This window comes from Taudactylus pleione, unplaced genomic scaffold (genome assembly GCF_031769625.1).
Source record: "Taudactylus pleione unplaced genomic scaffold, aTauple2 ptg000188l, whole genome shotgun sequence".
Lineage (NCBI taxonomy): Eukaryota > Metazoa > Chordata > Amphibia > Anura > Myobatrachidae > Taudactylus > Taudactylus pleione.
The window spans coordinates 5,695,881-5,717,170 of NW_028284590.1; the positions used below are offsets into that span (position 1 = coordinate 5,695,881).

At 46.7% G+C, this 21,290-nt stretch overlaps 1 protein-coding gene across 3 annotated transcripts in view; it reads right to left on the reverse strand.

Moving 5' to 3' along the window:
* The window catches only part of MCM3AP (minichromosome maintenance complex component 3 associated protein), a 74,372-nt gene that overhangs the window by 52,907 nt on the left and 175 nt on the right, over nucleotides 1–21,290 (reverse strand). Inside the window, exons 1-4 of one of the 3 annotated variants that reach the window (XM_088476390.1) lie at nucleotides 21,194–21,289; nucleotides 19,651–19,682; nucleotides 13,130–15,887; nucleotides 1,324–1,541 (exon numbers count right to left, since the gene is read on the reverse strand). In XM_088476390.1, coding sequence (XP_088332516.1) covers nucleotides 1,324–1,541; nucleotides 13,130–15,827 — 2,916 coding nt within the window. In that variant the 5' untranslated portion in view covers nucleotides 15,828–15,887; nucleotides 19,651–19,682; nucleotides 21,194–21,289. Of the gene's footprint in view, nucleotides 1–1,323; nucleotides 1,542–13,129; nucleotides 15,888–19,650; nucleotides 19,683–21,193; nucleotide 21,290 lie in introns of those variants that run through there. The other 2 variants (XM_088476389.1, XM_088476391.1) reach the window with 2 other exon arrangements.

The window sequence follows — 21,290 nt, forward strand, 5'->3', positions numbered from 1 at the left end:
AGCCCAGCCCCCCCACTTGCAAGCAGGGAGCCGCTTTACCTGTTCTCCCCTGGCGTCCAGCTGCGGCCCTTTGTGCCTGTGGAGCACCCTGCCGAGGTTGCTGACCCGGTCGCCAGAGTTACGGCCACCGGCGCTGGTGGAGCGGGAGCGCTGAGCATCCTATAGGACACACTGCGCTGTCCACTTAAAATTAAAATAAATGAAAAAAAAGGATTTGAGGCTGCACAGACAGCCCCGTTTCATTGTGCCTGGCTCCTGCTGGCACCAAACTAGAACTGGCCTGCTGGGGCTGGGGTAGAGGAGAGAAGAAGGCTGGGCTGCCCTGATGTCAGAAAAGATTAACTGTTTGGTGCCCAATTGTCTGCACAGCCCTATACCCCAGCATTGTCCCTGTGTCCCCTATGGTTATGAGGAAGAAACTTTGTCCAATGAGAACAGTCAATGTGGTGGGTGTAGAACAGCGATGGGCAACAAATGGCCCTCCAGCTGCTGTTGAACTACACATCCCAGCATCACCTGACAGTTTTAGCATGGCCAAATAGCAAAACTGTGGTATGTGTAGTTTTGGGGGCCATTTATTGCCCACATATGGTGTAGAGGATCTCAACAAATTTGGAATGATAAAGACATTGGGCTTTATATAATTGCCTGTGAGATGCAGACACAGGTAGGATACTTTTAAAGCGTCAATTTAAAAGGCAAAAACAACCTGGCTTTGCGGTTCAAATGATTGCCACTTTAAAAATACGGACAGACTTGCAGGAATTTCACCCATGCCTGCGTCTAGCAAGCTATTACATAATGCCAATAGTCTGCTGTGCAATTTGTCTTTATACTGTTGAGCTGCTAAACTTTGCGAGGTGCTTGATGATTCTTACATTTAATAATGTGTGAGTGCATCTGTAATCTAAAAAAAAAAAAAAAACAAAACAAAACAAAAAAAAAAACCTTTCTTCGCAATTTGGGACCTCTGGGAGGTATGCAAATGTGAACAAATGAAACTTCAATATGGCAGACACTTAAGCTGGTTACACACGAGCCGACATATCAGATCCTGGGTACATATCAGAATGATGAAATGAACGACAGAACGATCACACGTTCCGGTCCTTCATTACACTGAATGGCGCAGCACACGATATCGTCAGGTTTGATGTGTGGCATGCGACTGCGCTAGTGCACATATCGTGCATACACATTGCGCGATATGCACAACTTGTCATTCTGGTTTGGCCAAATCAGAATGACATCGCTCCAGTGTGTACTCAACTTTAGATTTCAATGTAGAATGTAAATAGGGTACATAATATCTTATTAACTTACATGGTGATGGAAATGAATAATAGCCATCTTGCTCATTGGCCTGCAGTACAAACGTTTGATTCTGCCAAACTTTTTGAAATAATTTTCCAAAATTTGTCTCTGATTCATACTTGGAGGTATGTTCTTCACACTGATCGTGTTCAGCTCACTAGGAGGTACTGGGCGGTCCACGTTAGCAGAGTGTTGTTCCTTGCTCGCTGGGCTCGTGGGCAAAGTATCTGAACAAAAGAAAAGTTATTGTGCAAAGATCTCATAGCTTTCCTACTCCACATCTTCAAACGACATTTGTACTCCAATATTTGTATATATGTCCTGATATGGATGTATTTGTATTATACTACCCTTGTATATATGTTCATTTAGAACCTTTAATAAACAGAATACACAAAAAAAAAAAATGCATTTGTACGCAACCTAAATTAGGATGCTCTATAATACGAGCCAATATCCAATATTGACCTTATGTTAAATTATACAGAAATTAAGTTTCTGTATAAACGGTTTTAGTTTAATAAGAAAATATTGGCAATTCACTTAATGTTAAAATATTTCTGCAAACAGGTATATATACTCAAATGATTGACTAAGCAATAAACTGCCATATATCTCTGTCCACTGATGTGGGGGGACACTGCCAACCTTGAAGTGCACAAGATGCTGTGAGGGGCTGGTGCAGTAAACTGAACTTGGTTTAAGCTAAGCCCTCCCAGCCAATCGGAATCCAGTTTCACTTCTCTTATGTACCATAGAAGCAGGCACCAACTTTATTACAAAATAGAAAGACTTTTGCTATCAACGCTAACAATAATATACCGCAAATCCGTATCTCTAGTAAATAAAAGCATGGGGATTTTATTCATATTTTCATCAAAGCATTTAAGCTTGCAGCTCATCAACATTAAGCAACCCTAAATCTCTGCAAGTCCCTAAGCTAGCATATATGACCAACACAACATTAAGTTGCACTTAAATGCACTCATCTCTCAGGTACAGAGGAGCGAGCCACACCCAAATAGGCATTATCAAAAACAGCCATGATTGCACTAGACAAAATGTTTACCCATATTGCACATGGTACCAGCTGCGTGACAATATTAATGTCATATGTATACAAAACAGAATGACCGTACTACAAATCTGTGTGTTTCCAGCAAATAAAAGCATGGGGATTTTAGTCATATTTTGATAAAAACATTGTTAGCTGCAGGTAGTGGGAAGGCAGGAAGTCAACAGCTTTCAACGCAGGGATGACTGGTCTCCTACACTTTGATTACTGCCACTCGCCACCGTTCCCGTCGCTGAGTCCGGGGAAAGGGGCTATATTATAGATCTCGCGCTGGACCTCCTACCCAATATATTATTGCCGCACCTCTTCCAAAGGATGAGGTTAAACACTTGGCCTTGTAAGGTGCCCATTCGTTACTGTGGTCAGAAGTCATCATCCCTATCCTGTATGCCCAGGAAGGAATTTGTTTTCACTCCAAATTCAAAAAGCAGCTGTTCAACTCTTAAATCTAAAATACTACATACGTATGTCGCTATGTTCTAGGTGGAGTCTCTCCACTCCGTGAATCATGCCATAGATTTCTAATTTCCTTAATCATCAAGAATGCATATTCGCATGTCCCAATAGGGGAGGAGCACCACTGCCTACTCAGATTTGCTGTGGGCAAGGCTCATTTCCAGTTCCGAGCAGATCTGTTTGGCCTAGTTACGGCACCGCAGATCTTCATGAAGATCATGGCAGTGATGGCTGCATTTTTGCGGTCGAAGGGGGTGGTTATCCCAAGGTGGTACCTTGACAACCTGCTTATAAAGTCAGTAAAAGCCAGAGGCATTTTTCCAGTCTGATCTCCATTTGACAATCTTGAGGGCATGGATGAGTAAAAAATTGCCCCAGGTCTCAACTGGTACCTTTGCAGCATCTCAAGTTCCCGGGACTCCCCTTCGACACCAGATTATTCCAGGTCCTCTTTGACAGAGGACAACATTTTGGCCATATTGCATCAGGTGTCAGTGCTCCCATCTGTCCGCTTTCATATGCAGACCCTTCAGACGTAACTCCTGCATCTTGGTCAGAGGCCGACCCTCACTAGTCAGTTTTTTCCATCTGTTTCTGGCAATTTGCCATTCTCTTCTCTGAAGGACCATAATCACAATAACAGATGCCAGTCTCCAGGATTGGGGAGCAGTGGCATTAGGTCTTCATCTACAGGCACTGGTCGCAGGATAAAGCTTTTCTTCCGATAAATGTTCGAGCTACAGGCTGTGCTGAAGGCTCTATTCCAGTGTCAGCCCTCCTTCAGGGCAGGCCCATTCGGATCCAGTCCAATAATTCTGCGGCTATAGAGTATATAAACCATCAAGGGAGCACCAGGAACCTCATTGGCTAGGTCAGAGACAACCAAAACTGGGAAGCAGACTCTCAACCTCCATCCTGTTCATCCCAGAAAGTAATAAACAGGTAGGGGACTGAGATAAATCGGCCAACTGGTAGAGCATTGGGGTGATGGCGGCTGAGATGTTTGGCTGGTAGAGCATTTGGGTTTGCCTGGCAGAGGTAGACCAGATGGCCCCTAGGCTGAACCACTATACAGGGCAAGAACTAGGGTTCCTCAGGCAGTCCTAAAGGATGTCATGACAGCTCCTAGGCCTGTCTCTAATTTTTCCCACCGATTTCTATGATTTCATGTGCCCTTAAAAAGGTCAAGGCAGAGAAGATCACTGGACTTGCCATAACTGTTTTATTATGCAGACACTCCTCTGCTGGTGGCAGAATCTCTGGAGAATGCCTGATTGGGTAGACTTGCTAAGTCAAGGTCTCTTCTAGTCTGACTTAGCTTGTTTGCCTTTAACAGCTTGGCTGTTGAAGCAAAGATCCTCCGAGCCATGGTGTTTTCTTCCCAGGTCACCCAAAGAATGATCAAGGATAGGAATCGTTCATCTTCTAAAACTACCACAGAGTTTGGAAGATATACATTTCTTGGTGTGAGTGGTAAATGGTACACACTTTGGTTTTCAAGATGACTCGCCTCTTGTCATTTCTGCTGGATGGCTCGGAAAGTGGTTTACAACTTGCCTCCCTTAAAGGTGCACGTTTTGGATTTCTCCGTCTTTTTTAAAACAAATTGGCTTCCATTCCAGAAAATCAAACCTTTCTGCAGGGTGTTTTCCAAGTCCAACCGCCTTATGTTCAGCCAACTGTGCTTTGTGACCTTATATTGGTTCTCTATACATTGCAGATGCCACCCAGTGAGCCACTTCATTTGGTGGGCTTCAAGTACTTTACCCTGAAGGTGTTTTTTCTGTTGGGTATGTCTTCTTCTAGAAGAGTGTCTAAAATGGCCTCATACTTAAGTAGATTCTGTATTTGGTATTCCATCACGATTGAGCTATCCTGCAAACGGGTCCCTTTTTTCAGCTGAAGGTGGTGTTCAGGTTTCACTTAAAGGCAGGATATTTTTATTCTGGCATTGCACCACGATTCGGCTTCGGGTAGTGAGAATAATCCATCACTACTGGATGTGGTTAGGGTCTTCGGGAACCATGTGGATAGATCAGAGTCATAATACTGACAGGCAGTCTGCTCATCTTGTATGATGCGCACAAACATTGTTGGCCAGCAACGAAACAAACGGTGGTCAGGTGAATCACGGCTACTACTCAGACACACGTTACGGAACAGTTTCTGTTCCCGCGTGTATTTCGGCTCATGCTACTTGATCGGTGATTGCCACGGTGCTTAAGAGGAGCAGTCGTGCAAGGCGGTCACCCTGTCCTCCATTCCTACTTATACAAGTTCAATGTGTTTGCAGCTAGACACACCAGTTTAGGGCAAAAAGTTTAGCGCATCGCATTGGCTGAGCATACCCTTTCCTAGGGGCAGCAATGAAACGTCCCCAATGTTGGCAGTGTCCCCCTGATCTGAGGACGGAGAAAGAGGATTTTTGGTACTCAACGTTAAAACAAGAGATATGGTAAGAACTTACCTTTGTTATCTCTGTTTCTACGAAGTCCATAGGGTCCACAGGGTTGACCTTGGGGATATAGCTGGATCAGGATCCATGGGCACCACACAGTTAAGCTTTTAGCTCCCAGGATGCACTTGGGTCCTCCTCTATACCCCGCCCCCGAGCCACAGGCACCTCAGTTGGTAAGCAGCCTAGGCCGGAGGAGAATATGGAACAGAGAGAAGGAAGACTGGAACACACAAGAAACCATACTCACAGAAAAAGGAGACGGAAATACCGGTGACCAGCAACACAGCCCATTAGAAGCTAGGTGCGTCAGGGCGGGCGCCCTGTGGACCCTATGGACTTCGTAGAAACAGAGATAACAAAGGTCAGTTCTTACCATATCTCTTGTTTTCTACTTCAGGGTCCATAGGGGGTCCACAGGGTTGACCTTGGGGATGTCCCAAAGCAGTTCAACTAAGGGCGGGGACGCTCCTGTGCAGAAAGGAGAATCCTGCGCCCGAAGGATGCATCCTGAGAGGCAAAGGTGTCAAACGCATAAAATCTTAGAAACGTTTGAACCGAAGACCAAGTGGCTGCCTTACACAGCTGAACAGCTGAGGCACCACGTTTAGCAGCCCAAGAAGGGCCCACAGAACGAGTGGAAAGAGCCTTAACAGAGGCTGGAACAGGTAAATGCTCTCGTATCTAAGCCTCCCTAATAACAGAACAAAACCAACGGGCCAAAGTCTGGTTGTTGGCAGGCCAACCCCTCTTATGAAAACCAAAGAGGACAAACAAGGAGTCGGACTTTCGAACAGAAGCAGTCCGATCAACAAACTCTGAGAGCACGGACAATGTCCAACGAAGTCTCCCCTGCTGTAAGATCAGGGGACTGAAAGGCTGGGACCACCAGTTCCTGATTGATATGGAACTTAGAGACAACCTTAGGTAAACACTCAGGACGAGTGCGAAGCCCTGCTCTGTCCTGTAGAAAATAATTAAGAAGGGGGGACTACATGAAAGTGCCCCCAACTCGGAAACCCTCCTTGCTGAAGCAATAGCCAGGAGAATCCTGAGAACACCCCGAAAAAAAAGTCTGTACGTCCGGTAACATAGCAATTCTACGTTGGTACCAAACCGATAAAGCAGACAAGTGCACCTTCAGAGAGGAAAGGCGTAAACCCAAGTCCAAACACGACTGAAGAAAAGCCAGAATCCTTGAAACTCTGAATACCTGAGGATCATAAGTTTCTGGACTCACACCACTGAAAGTACGTGTGCCACACTCTATGGTAAATCCTTGCAGAAGCAGGCTTGCGTGCCCTCAGCATGGTGGAAATAACGGAACTAGAAAAGCCCCGGGACCTTAAGACGGCCGTCTCAAGAGCCACGCCGTCAAAGACAGACGACCCAGATCCGGGTAAAGGTAGGGCCCCTGAGACAACAAGTCCTGCCGCTGAGGAGGAAGGTACGGAACGTCGATGGACAGACTCTGTAGGTTGGAGTACCACGGACGTCTTGGCCACGCTGGGGCCACCAGTACCAGAGTGCCTCCGTCCTGCTAGAACTTGCGCAGGACCCAAGGCAGAAGGGATATCGGAGGAAACAGATATGCCAGCTGAAACGTCCATCTGACCTACAGAGCGTCCACCAGACTGGCGCCGTCGTCCCTTGTCCTTGACCTGTACACGGGCAACTTGTGATTGTGACAAGAGGCCATCAAGTCCATCTCCGGCAGTCCCTACTTGTCCATGAGTAGTTGGAATACCTCTGGATGAAGCGACCATTCCCCTGGATGCACGTCGTAACGGCTGAGGAAGTCTGCCTCCCAATTGAGGATTCCGGGAATGAAGACTGCAGAGATCGCTGGAAAGTGGCACTCCGCCCAGGTTAGGATGTGAGACACTTCTGCCATCGCAGCCCGGCTGCGAGTTCCTCCCTGGTGATTGATGTACGCCACCGTGGTGGCGTTGTCTGACTGCACTTGCACCGCCCTTCCGTGAAGAGTGGTGCCAGCCGACTGCAGAGCCCTGTACACGGCTCTTAGTTCCAGAACATTGATGGGGAGAGCCGCTTCCTCCGCTGTCCAACGACCCTGAAGTGACAAGGAGCCTGTCACCGCCCCCCAACCCCGAAGACTGGCATCTGTCGTGAGCCGAACCCAGTCCGGGATCCAAAAGGGGCGAACCTCGAGGAGGTGAGCTGTTTAAAGCCACCAATTCAGGGACTGTCGTACATCCGGAGATAGCACCAGGGTCTGTGACCGGATCCGGTGAGGCAACCCATTCCAGTTTGCTAGAATCAGCCTCTGCAGAGGCCTGGAGTGAAACTGGGCAAATTCCACCATATCGAATGCCGACACCCTGGAACCCAGCACTCTCATTGCCGAGTGTACCGAAAGACTGGCACAATCCAGGCAACTGCGTATCCGCAACTGTAGGGAAGATACCTTTTCTGGAGTTAGAAAGATCCGCTGCTGATGAGAGTCTAGGAGGGCCCCCAGATGGACCATCTGCTGAGATGGGATCAGGGATGACTTCCTCCAATTTATTAACCACCCGTGCATCTGCAGACAAGCCACCGTCAGTTGGAGATGTTGCAGCAGAACCTCCGGAGAGCTTGCCAGCAATAGGTCGTCCAGATACGCTAACAACCGTACCCCCTGGTTCCGAAGGTGGGCAGCCATAACTGCCATCACCTTGGTGAACACCCTCGGCGCTGTGGAGAGCCCGGAACTGGTAGTGACGGTGCAACAGAGCGAACCGCAGACACCTCTGATGTGACGTTGCTATCGGCACATGGAGGTAAGCGTCCTGGATATCCAGGGAGACCATGTAATCCCCTGGTTCCATAGCCAGAATTATGGAACACAAGGTTTCCATTCTGAACCTGGGAATCCTGAGAAACCTGTTCAAAGACTTTAAATTTAGAACGGGTCGATGGGAGCCATTGGGTTTCTGTACCAGAAACAGCAGAATAGTACCCCATCCCATGCTGAGATTGTGGAACAGGTACAATGACCCCTGCAGTCAGCAAGGAGTCTATAGCTTCCCTGATCAGCATAGCCTTGGCTATGTCCTGAGAAGGACTCATGCAGAAAAACTAGTGAGGCGGTCTGCGCCGAAAAGACAGGGCGTACCCCTGGGAGACCACTTCTCGCACCCAGGCATCGGTGGTGGTATTGAACCAGCTCTGGGCGAAATGAAGAAGTCGGCCTCCCCTCTGGGATCCCCCAGAGGGAGGCCCGTCCCATCAGGCGGAAGGCTTATCTTCCTGTTTGGAAGAGGGACGCCTGGCACTCTAAGCTTGTTTCTTGGACCTAGATCCTATCCAAGTCTGGACCAAAAAGTAATTCCCCATTAAAAGGTAAGGCCTCCAGGCCCTTGTTTGAATCAGCGTCTGCTCTCCAGGACCTCAGCCATAAGGAGCGGCGGGCATGCACAGCCGACACCCTAGAGGTTAGCAGACTAGCGTCCAAGGAAGCTTCTCCAATATAAGAAGCCGCATCACTCATCTGTCCTAGTAATGCCCTCTGGACTTCCTGAGTATCCTCAGGAAAAGTGTCCCCTAAGGCATTGGCCCAACCCTAATGGCCTTAGCCACCAGGAAATGGCCATGGACGGGCGAGCAATTGCTCCCGAGAGGGAATAAATAGACTTAAGGCAAGCCTCAACCTTTCTGTCCGTGGGATCCTTTAACGAGGAAACTGACGGTATTGGCAGCGTAGCACTCTTAATAAGGCGTGTGACATGGGAATCCACCGCCGGTGGAGCTACCCACTTCCTACAATGCGCCTCCGGGAATGGATAATTGGAAGCCAACCTCTTTTGAGGCACAAATCTCTTACTGGGTGTCTGCCAAGCCACCGCCATATGATCCGTTAATTGATCAGATAGGGGGAATACCGCCGAAGTCACCTTAGTTTTTTTTTTTTTTTTTAAACTAGGGAATTTCTACTTAGGATCAGGTGCCTCATCCTCTATTAGGAGAATGGCACGCACCGCCCTAACCAGAGCTCGTACATTAATAGACGACCGAGATTCCAACTCCTGAGCCGAGGTGTACGAATCGGAGTCGTCCTGGACATCGCCCTCATCTGAGGACCCCTCAGTGTCCGAAATCTGCGCCGCATGCAACTTATGTGCACGCTTAGACGCCCCTGCAGACCTGTCATTGTGCAGCATCGACTGAAAAGTCGAAGATGCAGCTGCCAGACTCTGGACTGAACTGGAGAGCACGTCCACCCATGGTGGAGGAGCTGCCACATTGGTCTGGAAAGGCACCACAGACTGTTGTGTAGCAGGAGTGGCCTGAAAATAGATAGGCAATCCTGAATAAGGGTCCACAGTCTGTGACCCAGAGGAACTCTGCAATAATTGCGGGGTACACTGGTAATGGGAAATGGTAGGCTGGGACAGAGTCCTCGTAGGGACAGCAGACGGAGCCGCAAGGCGGTCCGCCAGAGACACCAGCACCTGTGAAAACATAGCCCATGGTGGCTCCTGTGTCATAGGGGGTCTGGATTGACCAGGAGTCAACTGACACCGCTCATCAAGGCCATCCAGAGATGCCTCTTCCCTATGTGATCCCGCAGAGCAGCGCCTGCAGGAAAACAACACTGGAGTCCCGGAGTGCTCAACTTCACCCTCAGACATAACCAAATATAATGTACAGACAAAATATATATGGCAATAGAGGAAAAAAGAACTGCACTTCCCTGTGTGCTGAACAACAGTCCTGAATATGGCACTGTGTAGCACACAACTGTATGTGACAGACCTCACAAATACTTGATTTATATATGTGAGGTTAGTAGAAAAGCCCCTCCTCCACACCTGTAGGGCTAAGGAAGAAGGAAAGAGATAGATATAAGCTGACAGTAATAAGAGAAAAATACAGACAGCAGCACTAGCAAAAGTCACATACCATGCAGGAAGATATACTCACTGCACCTTTACACTACACTCAACCGCCCAGATTCAGTGTCTGGGAGGGCTATAGTGCTGTGTACGCCGTCCTAACAGGGGAGAGGTACACAGGGGGACCGGTCCGCGTGCTCCCTGAGGGATCTGCGCTGCCACATGTAGAAAAAAATGGCCGCCAGAGACCTCAGAGGAGGAGTGGCCGAGTGAACTGCAGCTCAGGGACGCTAGACATGCAGGCTGAAAAGCGCGCTGAGCTGAGGGGAGGAGCCGCTGAACAGGGAAGGCTTCCTCCCCTGGCTGGCCATAACCCCAGGGATGCTGGCTTCCCGCTTGCCGGTTATCCCTGGTGGTCTAGTGGTCCCACGGGTTATGGGGGGGCCCGCCGCCACTGCCAGCAGCCTCCGGTCTGTCCCCAGGACCGGAGGCTAAAGGACTGCTTTTAAGGTATTCCGCGCGCCGCCGCTAGCCAGCGACGCGCGGCCTACCTGAATCCCCGGCGACTCCGGCAGCAGTCCTGGGAGGTAGACAGAGTCCGGCTAGTACGGACTCTGTCCTCCCGCCGCGATCCCCAGATCAGTACTGGCGTCGCGGCGCCAGTCGGGGATCAGAGCGGCACGTGGGCGTCTGTACAGACAGCCCTTCGCTGCCGTCTGTAGTAAAAAGAGAAACTAAAATAAATAAAATCTATTAGAAAATAAAAAGCTTCTGGGGGCTGCTCCTGCAGCCCCCCTGTGCGGTGACCGACTCCGGCCGGGCACCAGCTTACACTGAGGTGCCTGTGGCTCGGGGGCGGGGTATAGAGGAGGACCCAAGTGCATCCTGGGAGCTAAAAGCTTAACTGTGTGGTGCCCATGGATCCTGATCCAGCTATATCCCCAAGGTCAACCCTGTGGACCCCCTATGGACCCTGAAGTAGAAATGTATTTTGCTTCCTCCATCTGGGGGAACTGCGCTCCCACCCTCTTGTTATGCATTTGTTTAGGCTCTCATTTGGGCTTTAAGTTTCAAATGGATTCAGATTGGCTGAGGGAAGCTGATGGGATGCAGAGGGGGAGGGTTTAGCTTCCCCCAAGTTCGATTTAATGTACAAGCTCCTCACAATGCCCTCTACACCCCAGATAGAGAAACTGAAACGGTTTAACAGTTTAATGGTGGGTGCCTTCTTTACACAGTATTATGTAACAGTTATTTTCTGAACAGCCAAACCAGTTTATATAAAACTTATAACAATTCAAAAGTCCAATAAAAATTTTTTCACCAGAATAAAAAACATTTATGTGGCAGAATCTTAGCATGGATTGGATTTAAACAATTCAGTGTAATAGAATATATACAAACCAAATCTACATCAGTCCCAATCCCCCAATATCATCATATTTTAACCCCTTAAGCAGGATTACAGGAACATGTATAATAAAATTGCTGAATACAAGTCCCACTATCTTATTTACTTCTAAAAAGAAGAAACATTCAACATAGTGGTTGAAAGCAGAAATTGAGATTTGAATGCATAACATTAAAGTAAAGCAAAAAGCTTTTAATCTTTTTATATTTTGTTTAATAGATTTAGATTTTGTGTCGTCCTGAGCCAATTCCGCAGTTCTCTATTTTCAGAGATCTGAAAACGAGGACTGAGCAAAGGGAGATTATAAATTGCGAGATGCAACTTGAAAGGCTGCAAATAAGTTTGATTTCTCGGACAAAGCTATTGTTTTTTTTAGATTTGTCTTCTAAGTATTAATACATGATATTTCATGTATTCCTGAGCGCAGTAAGCTTGAGGTATAAATGCATATACCTAAATACAATCTTAACTGAATAGGACCATCGATTGTTCAGAAGAGATTTATATAGCAAGGAAATAACCAATTACCCACGTCCTTGATAAGGACACATTACTAAAATGAGTCAGTAGGAGGACCCTAGGTCTCACAGTACAGTGGGGTGGAAGAATTTTGAGAAACTTCTCTAATAAAGTCTTTGTATAACCACACTTTTTATATTACTAAACCTGGACAGGTACTATGTACACCCCAGACGGGAATCTAGTTGTTTTATTTCAATATTTCATCATTTGCCATTTTACTTGGAGTATTGGCTGCTTATATTTACATTGAAGAAATGAAAATATCAATACAAAAGTGTTTTGCTGTATAGTCCACATGAAACGTGTTAGCGCAATCCAATTTGGGAGTGATGGTCACTAGATATAGGGGTTCACTTATTACGGATCGCAAATTGCAACGGCGTACACAGATCGGCCGACGGTGCGTACTGCGTACGTGTATGCACCGCAGTGCACAGGCCAGGATTGCGTTCGCACTGCGATCACGTACGCAGATACAAAGCCATCGCAGAGCGTGTGACGGGACGTCAGCGTTTGGGGGGTGGTGATGGTGGAGTGGTTGCAGAAACGCAGGCGTGACTATCCGTTTGAACGACATTTCCTGGGCGTGCATAGATTAGCCACTGCGACGGCATTCGTAGCTTGAGTACTCATTGCGTGCGACGAGACTTACGATTTATGGAACAGGTCAGGCCTGCTGTAATTCTGCATGAGCGTCCGATGTTACCGATGTATACACAGGATTGCGATGTCTCACGGATGTGAGAAAGCAGTAGTGGGCGTCTATGCTGGCTGAGCAGTTGCAAACATTAGCATATTTTCGCAGCAGAACTGCGTGCGTAATCGCAGAGTGTTATTTATTAATTATATTTATTATCAAAAGTTTTTGTTTTTGGATTACACCACTTGGCACAACACCAATTCATGCTATGCCATTTGCAATGCCATCCATTCCCATCCTCTGCGTTTCCTTCTCTTTGTTTACGGTTATAAAAACTAAAATCTGGCTTTTAACTTCTGCCAGGATAATAAGTACTTAAAAATAAATCAAGATAATGTAAAATATTTTGTGAAAATACCTTCAATTTCTTCAGGCAGCTCCCCCTCCTCTAGAAAAGGCTGAACTCTGATGGACATTAGCGGAGTCAGCCCAGCTGTAGAGTAGTCTCTGCCAGGTGCTTGGTGGCTCGTTCCTGCCACTGAAACCATTCTACTAGCTGTTTGGGTTGTTGTAGCTGGAGTTTGGGTCTTACTAAAGGTCAACTGACTGCCTACAGCTCCCGAGGTAGTTTTTACTGGTCCGGTTTGGCCAGATCCGGCTAGAGAATGACTTCTTCCCACTAAATGACTTGGTGTTGAAGAATCTGGTTTAGTAAGTGGAGAAAGAGTTTCCTCTTCCTTTTTGGGACTTTTGCTGTGTTGAGTTTTCATTTGGCTTTTAACAACATCATATAAGCTCCTCACCAAAAGGTTAGCACCTCCGGTTAGATCTCGATTTATTCTCCTTGATCTTTTCACTAGAGCGTGATCCCTACGTGGATTTGGAGAAGAATCAACCGAGCGACCTTGGTCTTCTTTTCTTTTTCCTCCTTTCAGGACTTCTTCTCTTCTGGGATCTTCTGCAACACTACTAAAACTACTATCAGCACTTGCAAATGGAGGCCTGGAAGTCCCAGTTTCATCATTGCTTCTCTTGTCAGAAGAAAAAGAGTGAAAACTGCTACTCTGTCTCTCCCCTGATGCAGAAGATGCAGCTGGAGTTCCGAACATGGGTTGCTCCGTTACCTCACTCTTTGCTTGAGATGATATGGTAAAAGAAGTGGCCATCTGATTGGGTTTACTTGTCCCAGTAAAGATCGGCTTGAAAGTTGTGTTAGCAGGAGGTTTAAAACGGAGATCCGAACTTGCAGAAGACATACTAGATAAATGTGAAAATGGCGTAGATGCCATGCTGCTGGATGACCTGGAGTCTGGTATAGTAGAACCGGCACTCATTTGTGTGGTGGCTCCAAATGCTTGACCTACATTTATAGTCTGACCAGAGGTGGAAGTGCTTGACGTAGTATCAGCTGTGTCCCCAAAAACATTGGTCTTCCCTGAATGGCCAGACTGTGCAGTTGATGCAATTCCAAAAGTCGATGTCTGTATGGATGTGGCCTGAGCATATGAAGGTGGTTGTGCAGAGTTGTGCTGTCCAAATTCAGGAACATTACTGGATTCCTGCCTGGTACTTTGTTTCCCAAATGTAGATTGGAAGCCAGATGCACTAAAACTACTCTGACCAATACTTGCTTGGCCAGATTGTGTAGAGGCTGCCTGACCAAAACTTTGTCCAGCTGTACTCTGACCAAACAATGTAGCCTGGCCTGAAACTGGTTGACCAAAAGCAGAGCTATTTCCAGAAACTGGCTGTCCAAAAAGTGTACTCTGACTCAACTCTCCTTCAGTCTGTCTAGATGCGGACTGTTCAAATACAGATGAGCCAGTAGCTGCCTGACCAAATATTGCGGTATTGCTTCCAAACGGGGGTGCAGATGGGGTAGTAGTAGTCTGTGCAAATATAGAAGCAGGTTGGTTAGTAGTGACCTGGGCAAAGAGAGAAGTAGATTGACTAGATAGCGTTTGTACAAAGGGGGATGCAGACTGGCTAGTAGCAGTCAGTCCAAAGATAGATGCTTGACTGGTATTGCCTTGTCCAAAAGTGGAACTAGTCTGCACAGCAGAAGTCTGTCCAAATACAGCAGCACTTGGTAATGACTGGGTAATGGTTGACTTTCCAAAAAGGGAAGAAGACTCCCCAGTAATTCCAAGCCCGAAAACTGGAGCTGTTTGACCCGAAGGTGCCTGTCCAAAAGCAGACTGCCCAAATGCTGGGGCGGGCTGCCCAGGCGTGCCCTGCCCAAATGCTGGGGCGGGCTGCCCAGGCGTGCCCTGCCCAAATGCTGGGGCGGGCTGCCCAGGCGTGCCCTGCCCAAATGCTGGGGCGGGCTGCCCAGGCGTGCCCTGCCCAAATGCTGGGGCGGGCTGCCCAGGCGTGGCCTGCCCAAATGCTGGGGGGGGCTGCCCAGGCGTGGCCTGCCCAAATGCTGGGGGGGGCTGCCCAGGCGTGGCCTGCCCAAATGCTGGGGGGGGCTGCCCAGAACTGGCCTGCCCAAATGCTGGGGCAGGCTGCCCAGAACTGGCCTGCCCAAACATAAGAGAGGTCCGTCCAGCAGAGTCCTGTCCAAATGCAGGATGAGCAGACTGTCCAACAGAGGTCTGTCCAAATATAGAAGCGGACTGTACAGCAGGGGCCTGTCCAAATGTTGGATGAGCAGACTGTCCAGCAGAGGCCTGCCCAAACATAGGAGCAGACTGTCCAGCAGCAGACTGTCCAAATATAGAACCAGACTGCCCAGCAGAGGTCTGTCCAAACATAGGAGCAGACTGTCCAGGAGCCGCTTGTCCAAATATGGTGCTGGACTGCCCAGCAGAGGCCTGTCCAAATTTTGGAGCAGACAACCCAGTAGATGTCTGTACAAATGCAGAGAGTCCTGTAGAAGCTTGTCCAAATGCAGGAGCAGACTGTGCTGAAGTGGTTTGTCCAAAGACAGAAGCAGATTGGCTACCGAGTTGTCCAAACATTGGAGGAGACTGGCCAATAGGAGCCTGTCCAAATGTAGGAGCAGGATTATCAGCTGCAGCCTGGCCAAATAAAGAGGTGTGTCCAAACAAAACGCTGTTTTGGTTATTGGATCCGGAGGTCTGCTGCTCCCCAAACAGGTTATTACGGTTCATCTTGTCTGCAGGAACCAACTGCACATGAGTATTCTATGTCCCAGCGCAGATCTCATAGACCTAGACATCAAACAAAGATTACACACAGTAAGAAAAATAAGATGCTTGGTTTCTAAAAATACTGCATTGTTCTGTTACAGGTTAAAAAAAAAAATATACAAAAAAACAACTTGCAAGACCAGACAACATTTAAACCAGGAATGGCCAGACTTTCAGACTTGGTGATCTACACTGAATAACAAAAATCTTTGTGACCTAGTATACCATAGTACAGAAGAATCATAGTGGAATACATTTTAGGGGGCTATGAGGCATTTTGTAAATAGATGTACACCTGCCTCAACACAATTAATTTAGTGCTGCTTTATAAAATAGGACACAGTGGAGTTTTTATTTTACAGCAAGCACAGTATTTCTGCGGCTGCTGTTCACTCTAGCCCACAGAATTAATTTTTTCCCCCATAAAGAAGGCGCCAAACTGAGAGCTCTCATCTGCTCCCTTTCAGCGTTACCAGTAAATGGCGGTCAATAACTCTGACGCAGGCGCAATATAGACAGTGCCATCTGACAGCTTTAGCCAATAAGAATCTTATTGGCTGGCACTGAGCCACATGACCCCAGCAGTCAAAAGGGATCACATTGATTCCTATTGGCTAGAGAATCGCACTTGACTGGGAAGACTAAGCCAGCCGCGGTGCAGCACCCCACCGGAAATTTCAGCGCAGCAGTCAATAAGAGTCACACTGATTCTTATTGGATGCTGCTGGGCAGGCCAACGCGATCGACTGGTCGCATGTCCACGATCGACTGTTTGGCCACTTCCGATTATAACCTAAGCAAACAGTGATGGTGACCGGTTTAGAAACCTGTTTCAGATATACAGTCAGGTGCATAAATATTGGAACATTGACAGAATTTTCATATTTTGGCCTCTATTCACCACCACAGTGGCTTTGAAATGAAACAAACAAGATGTGCTTTAACTGCAGACTTTCAGATTTAATTTGAGGGCAATTACATCCAAATCAGGTGAACGGTGTAGCTATTTCATGGACAGGTGTGAGCTATTCCCTCGTTATTTCATTATCAATTAAGCAGGTAAAAGGTCTGTAGTTGATTCTAGATGTGACATTTGCATTTGGAATCAGTTGCTGTCGACTCTGAATATGAGATCCAAAGAGCTGTCACCATCAGTGAAGCAAGCCATCATTAGGCTGAAAAATCAAAACAAACCCATCACAGAGATAGCAAAAACAATAGGTGTGGCCAAATCAACTGTTTGGAACATTCTTAAAAAGAAAGAACGCACCGGAGAGCTCAGCAACACCAAAACACCCGGAAGACCACGGAAAACAACTGTGGTGGATGACAGAAGAATTATTTCCCTGGTGAAGAAAAACCCCTTCACAACAGTTGGCCAAATCAAGAACACTCTCCAGGAGGTAGGTGTATAGGTGTCAAAGTCAACAATCAAGAGAAGACTTTACAAGAGTGAATATAGAGGGTTCACCACAAGATGTAAACCATTGGTGAGCCACAAAAACAGGAAGACCAGATTAGAGTTTGCCAAACAACATCTAAAAAAGCCATTACAGTTCTGGAACAACATCCTATGGACAGATGACACAAAGATCAACTTGTACCAGAGTGATGGGAAGAGAAGAGTATGGAGAAGGAAAGGAACTGCTCATGATCCAAAACATACCACCTCATCAGTGAAGCATGGTGGTGGTAGTGTCATGGCGTGGGCATGTACGGCTGCCAATGGAAATGGTTCCCTTGTATTTATTGATGATGTGACTGCTGACAAATGCAGCAGAATGAATTCTGAAGTGTTTCGGCCAATATTATATGATCATTATCAGTCAAATGCTTCAGAACTCATTGGACGGCGCTTCACAGTGCAGATGAACAATGACCCGAAGCATACTGCAAAAGCAACCAAAGAGTTTTTTAAGGCTAAAAAGTGGAATGTTATGCAATGGCCAAGTCAATCCCCTGACCTGAATCCGATTGAGCATGCATTTCACTTGATGAAGACAAAACTGAAGGGAAAATGCCCCAAGAACAAGCAGGAACTGAAGACATTTGCAGTAGAGGCCTGACAGAGCATCACCAGGGATGAAACCCAGCGTCTGGTGATGTCTATGCGTTCCAGACTTCAGGCTGTAATTGCCTGCAAAGGATTTGCAACAAAGTATTAAAAAGTGAAAGTTAGATTTAGGATTGTTTAGTTTGTCCCATTACTTTTGGCCCCTTAAAAAGTGGGAGGCACATATAGAAACCGTTGTAATTCCTACACCGTTCACCTGATTTGGATGTAATTACCCTCAAATTAAATCTGAAGGTCTGCAGTTAAAGCACATCTTGTTTGTTTCATTTCAAAGCCATTGTGGTGGTGATAGAGGCCAAAATATGAAAATTCTGTCAATGTCCCAATATTTATGCACCTGACTGTATAACCAGAAACTTTATATACACTTCTCACTTTGTATTAAATGAAAAGGGTCTAAAATACAGTACTTGCTTAAGTCTCATCAATCAGTCTAAATGTGCTCCATCAATGGGGGGGCGGGTAGGGGTTCAACCCACTAATATGGAAGTACATAGGTATGTTTTGATGTAGAGATAAGCATCCTATCTGGGAGCCGGGATGCAAATACATTGTAGTGTTGGTCATAATGCCAACACAACAATGTCAGTTATGATGTCGACAATGTAGAATGTCTACATGTTCACAATGCATGTGAAATGTTGACATTCTGCACTGACTGGAGGCTTAGGCTGTGGCAGTAGAGGGTTATGAATAGGCACTACTGGGGCAAGGGTTAGGCACCAGGATTAGGATTTAGAAATACTCATCAGCGGAACCGTTGCAGGAACAGCCGGAAGTCACTGTTTGCTGACCACCGGATCCCAAAGACACCGCAGGAGCTGACAGACCTGCCGAACCAGGTAAGTCACCGATAGACCACCATGGACGTTTTGTTCACACTAATCATGCCGACATTTCATCGTCGACGACATGATGAGTGTCGAGGTGGTCAATGACGACACTCCAAGCATGTCGACAGTATGAACATGTCACAATTCTCATGTCGACAAAATAAACCGTAGGAGCCTGTTGAGTTCACAATGGTACACAACTCAATGGTGACAAGGATTAGAGGTAGAATTTGGCACTGCGTAGTACTGCCTGTATGTAGAAGAGAGAGAGTCCCTATACTACAGTGACTCTGAACATGTGTATAAACAGCTGCAAAAAATGTATACATTTTGATAAGTAGAAAGTTGCTTGTTCCCTAGTGGAATGCGACACACTCAATGGAGAGAGGATCACCTCTTACAGCAAGTGTGTTGATCCAAAATGACTGGTCTATTATAAAATGGAAATAATGTACCCCCTAAAAAGGACATTACAAGTCACTTTGTGCTTCCATAACAAGGACAAAACACTTATCGGTGAAATTTAGAAGTATAATGACCCGGTTGAAGATATCAATATCTAACAATTTCCTTGTAGAAGACTTACCCCTACCCTATATCAGGTGGAAGTTGTGTTGTTTTGACATGTTAAATAAACATTTTGAAGGGATATTGACAAGGACTATGTACATAATAGACTGTAAGCTCTCACAAGCAGGGCCCTCTTCTCTCATGTGCTTTGCCTTTCCTCACTAATGCCATCATCTCCTCCCCACTGCCAACAACGGCACATATCCCTTGGATATTAGGACTACTCATGCATCAATATTTATAAACCATGTCCTGCACTATAAGTGATCTTCTTCTCATTTTGTTAATACGGGTTCTGTTTACATACCTTGTAAGGCGCTGCTGACCTCTTGTGGAGCCCTATAAATAAAGGAAAATAATAAAAATAGATTGCAATTCAATTATCCCCTTCTTACGTGTTGAACTTATCTCACTTACTGTGAGTACAAAACCACATTATGCACATGAATACCGATGATCAATTACAGGAACGTTATTAAAAATGCCAACTGGTCGCTGTTACAACGTACGGGAATCACCTCTATTAAACGGATAATATTGTAGGGACTTTATGTCCACAAGAAGTCTTTATTTGACCTGGCGTAAATAGCAGCGGGGCTGATAGACCCTATATTGAGCCGCTTCTAATCAGCACTATAGGGACAGAGGGCCTGATTCACTACGGATCGCAACTGTGAATGCAATTGCAATTACGCAGGCAGCTCAACTGCGATAGTTTGCTAATCCATTGCGATCGCTATGCCACCGCAGCACTACACAAGGATGCCCACACATCCGTACTGTTTAGCAAGACTGCGAAACCATCGGTACAATCGGAGCCATACGCACACTTGCACAAGCCCTGACCTTACCCAGAAATTGCTAACAGCCACGCACGCTATGAGGCCTCAGGCTGCGTAGGCCATCGCAGAGGCTAATTTATGCATGACCCTGCATCGGCGTTCAAACGCACTGGCACGCCTGTGTATCGGCGACCACCCCCCTACCCGTCGCCACCCACAAATGGCACTTCCAGTAAATCACTCTGCGATGGGTCTGCATAGTCACTGTGAACGCAGTGGCTGGTTCACGCACTGCGATGCAGATGCTCACGCAGACGGAAACAATCAGCCGATGGCGTGCGTAAAATCACAGTTGCGAACGGTAGTGGATCAGGCCCAGAATTGCTTGTATAATTTGCACCATCCCAAGTACATATTCCCTGCCGACATCGCTCCAACACCTTAACACCTCCCCGCCTACCCCATCGGTGTCACTCCTGTTCGTCTGCTCCTCCATTAAAGAATGTAAGCTCTTTCGAGCAGGGCCCTCTACCCTCTTGAGCGTCTCCCTACTGTAATTTAATTTATGTCTTACTCCCCACTAGGGCAACCAACACTCGGCTGCTTATGTGGGCGCAAAGGTTGCTAATATAACAATGCTCATTATACATGTCCATGTCCTGCATTGTATTGTAAGGTTTATGTACTGTGTAAGGCGCTGCGGAACACTTGTGGCGCCACATAAATATATGATAATAATAATGGAACGGAACGATGCAACATCCACATGATATAGGGTATAAGTCTTTAAGACATTATTATATATTCGTATCATATACCAGTCTCTTACTCGTCACTTTATAGGATTCCTGTCACATTACCAGAATACCCAGCACTTTATGCGTTTTATCATTTACTGTAGATATAATAAAGTTATATTTTCGATTAAAAAATAAAATAAATCATTGCTTATAGTCCCCACTACCGAGTAGTACATTTCCCTTTTTATTGTTTGGGGACAGGGCAATGTCAGAGGTGATGCAGGGCATGCTGGGAGCTGTAGTTCCTCCAGCGCTAGAGAATAATCACCTCTTGCCATCTACTCCCCGACCCCACTCACTGACACCGAGCTGCAGTCACCGCACTCACGGCCGGGTGAGGAGGAATCACTGGCTCCCATGTTATA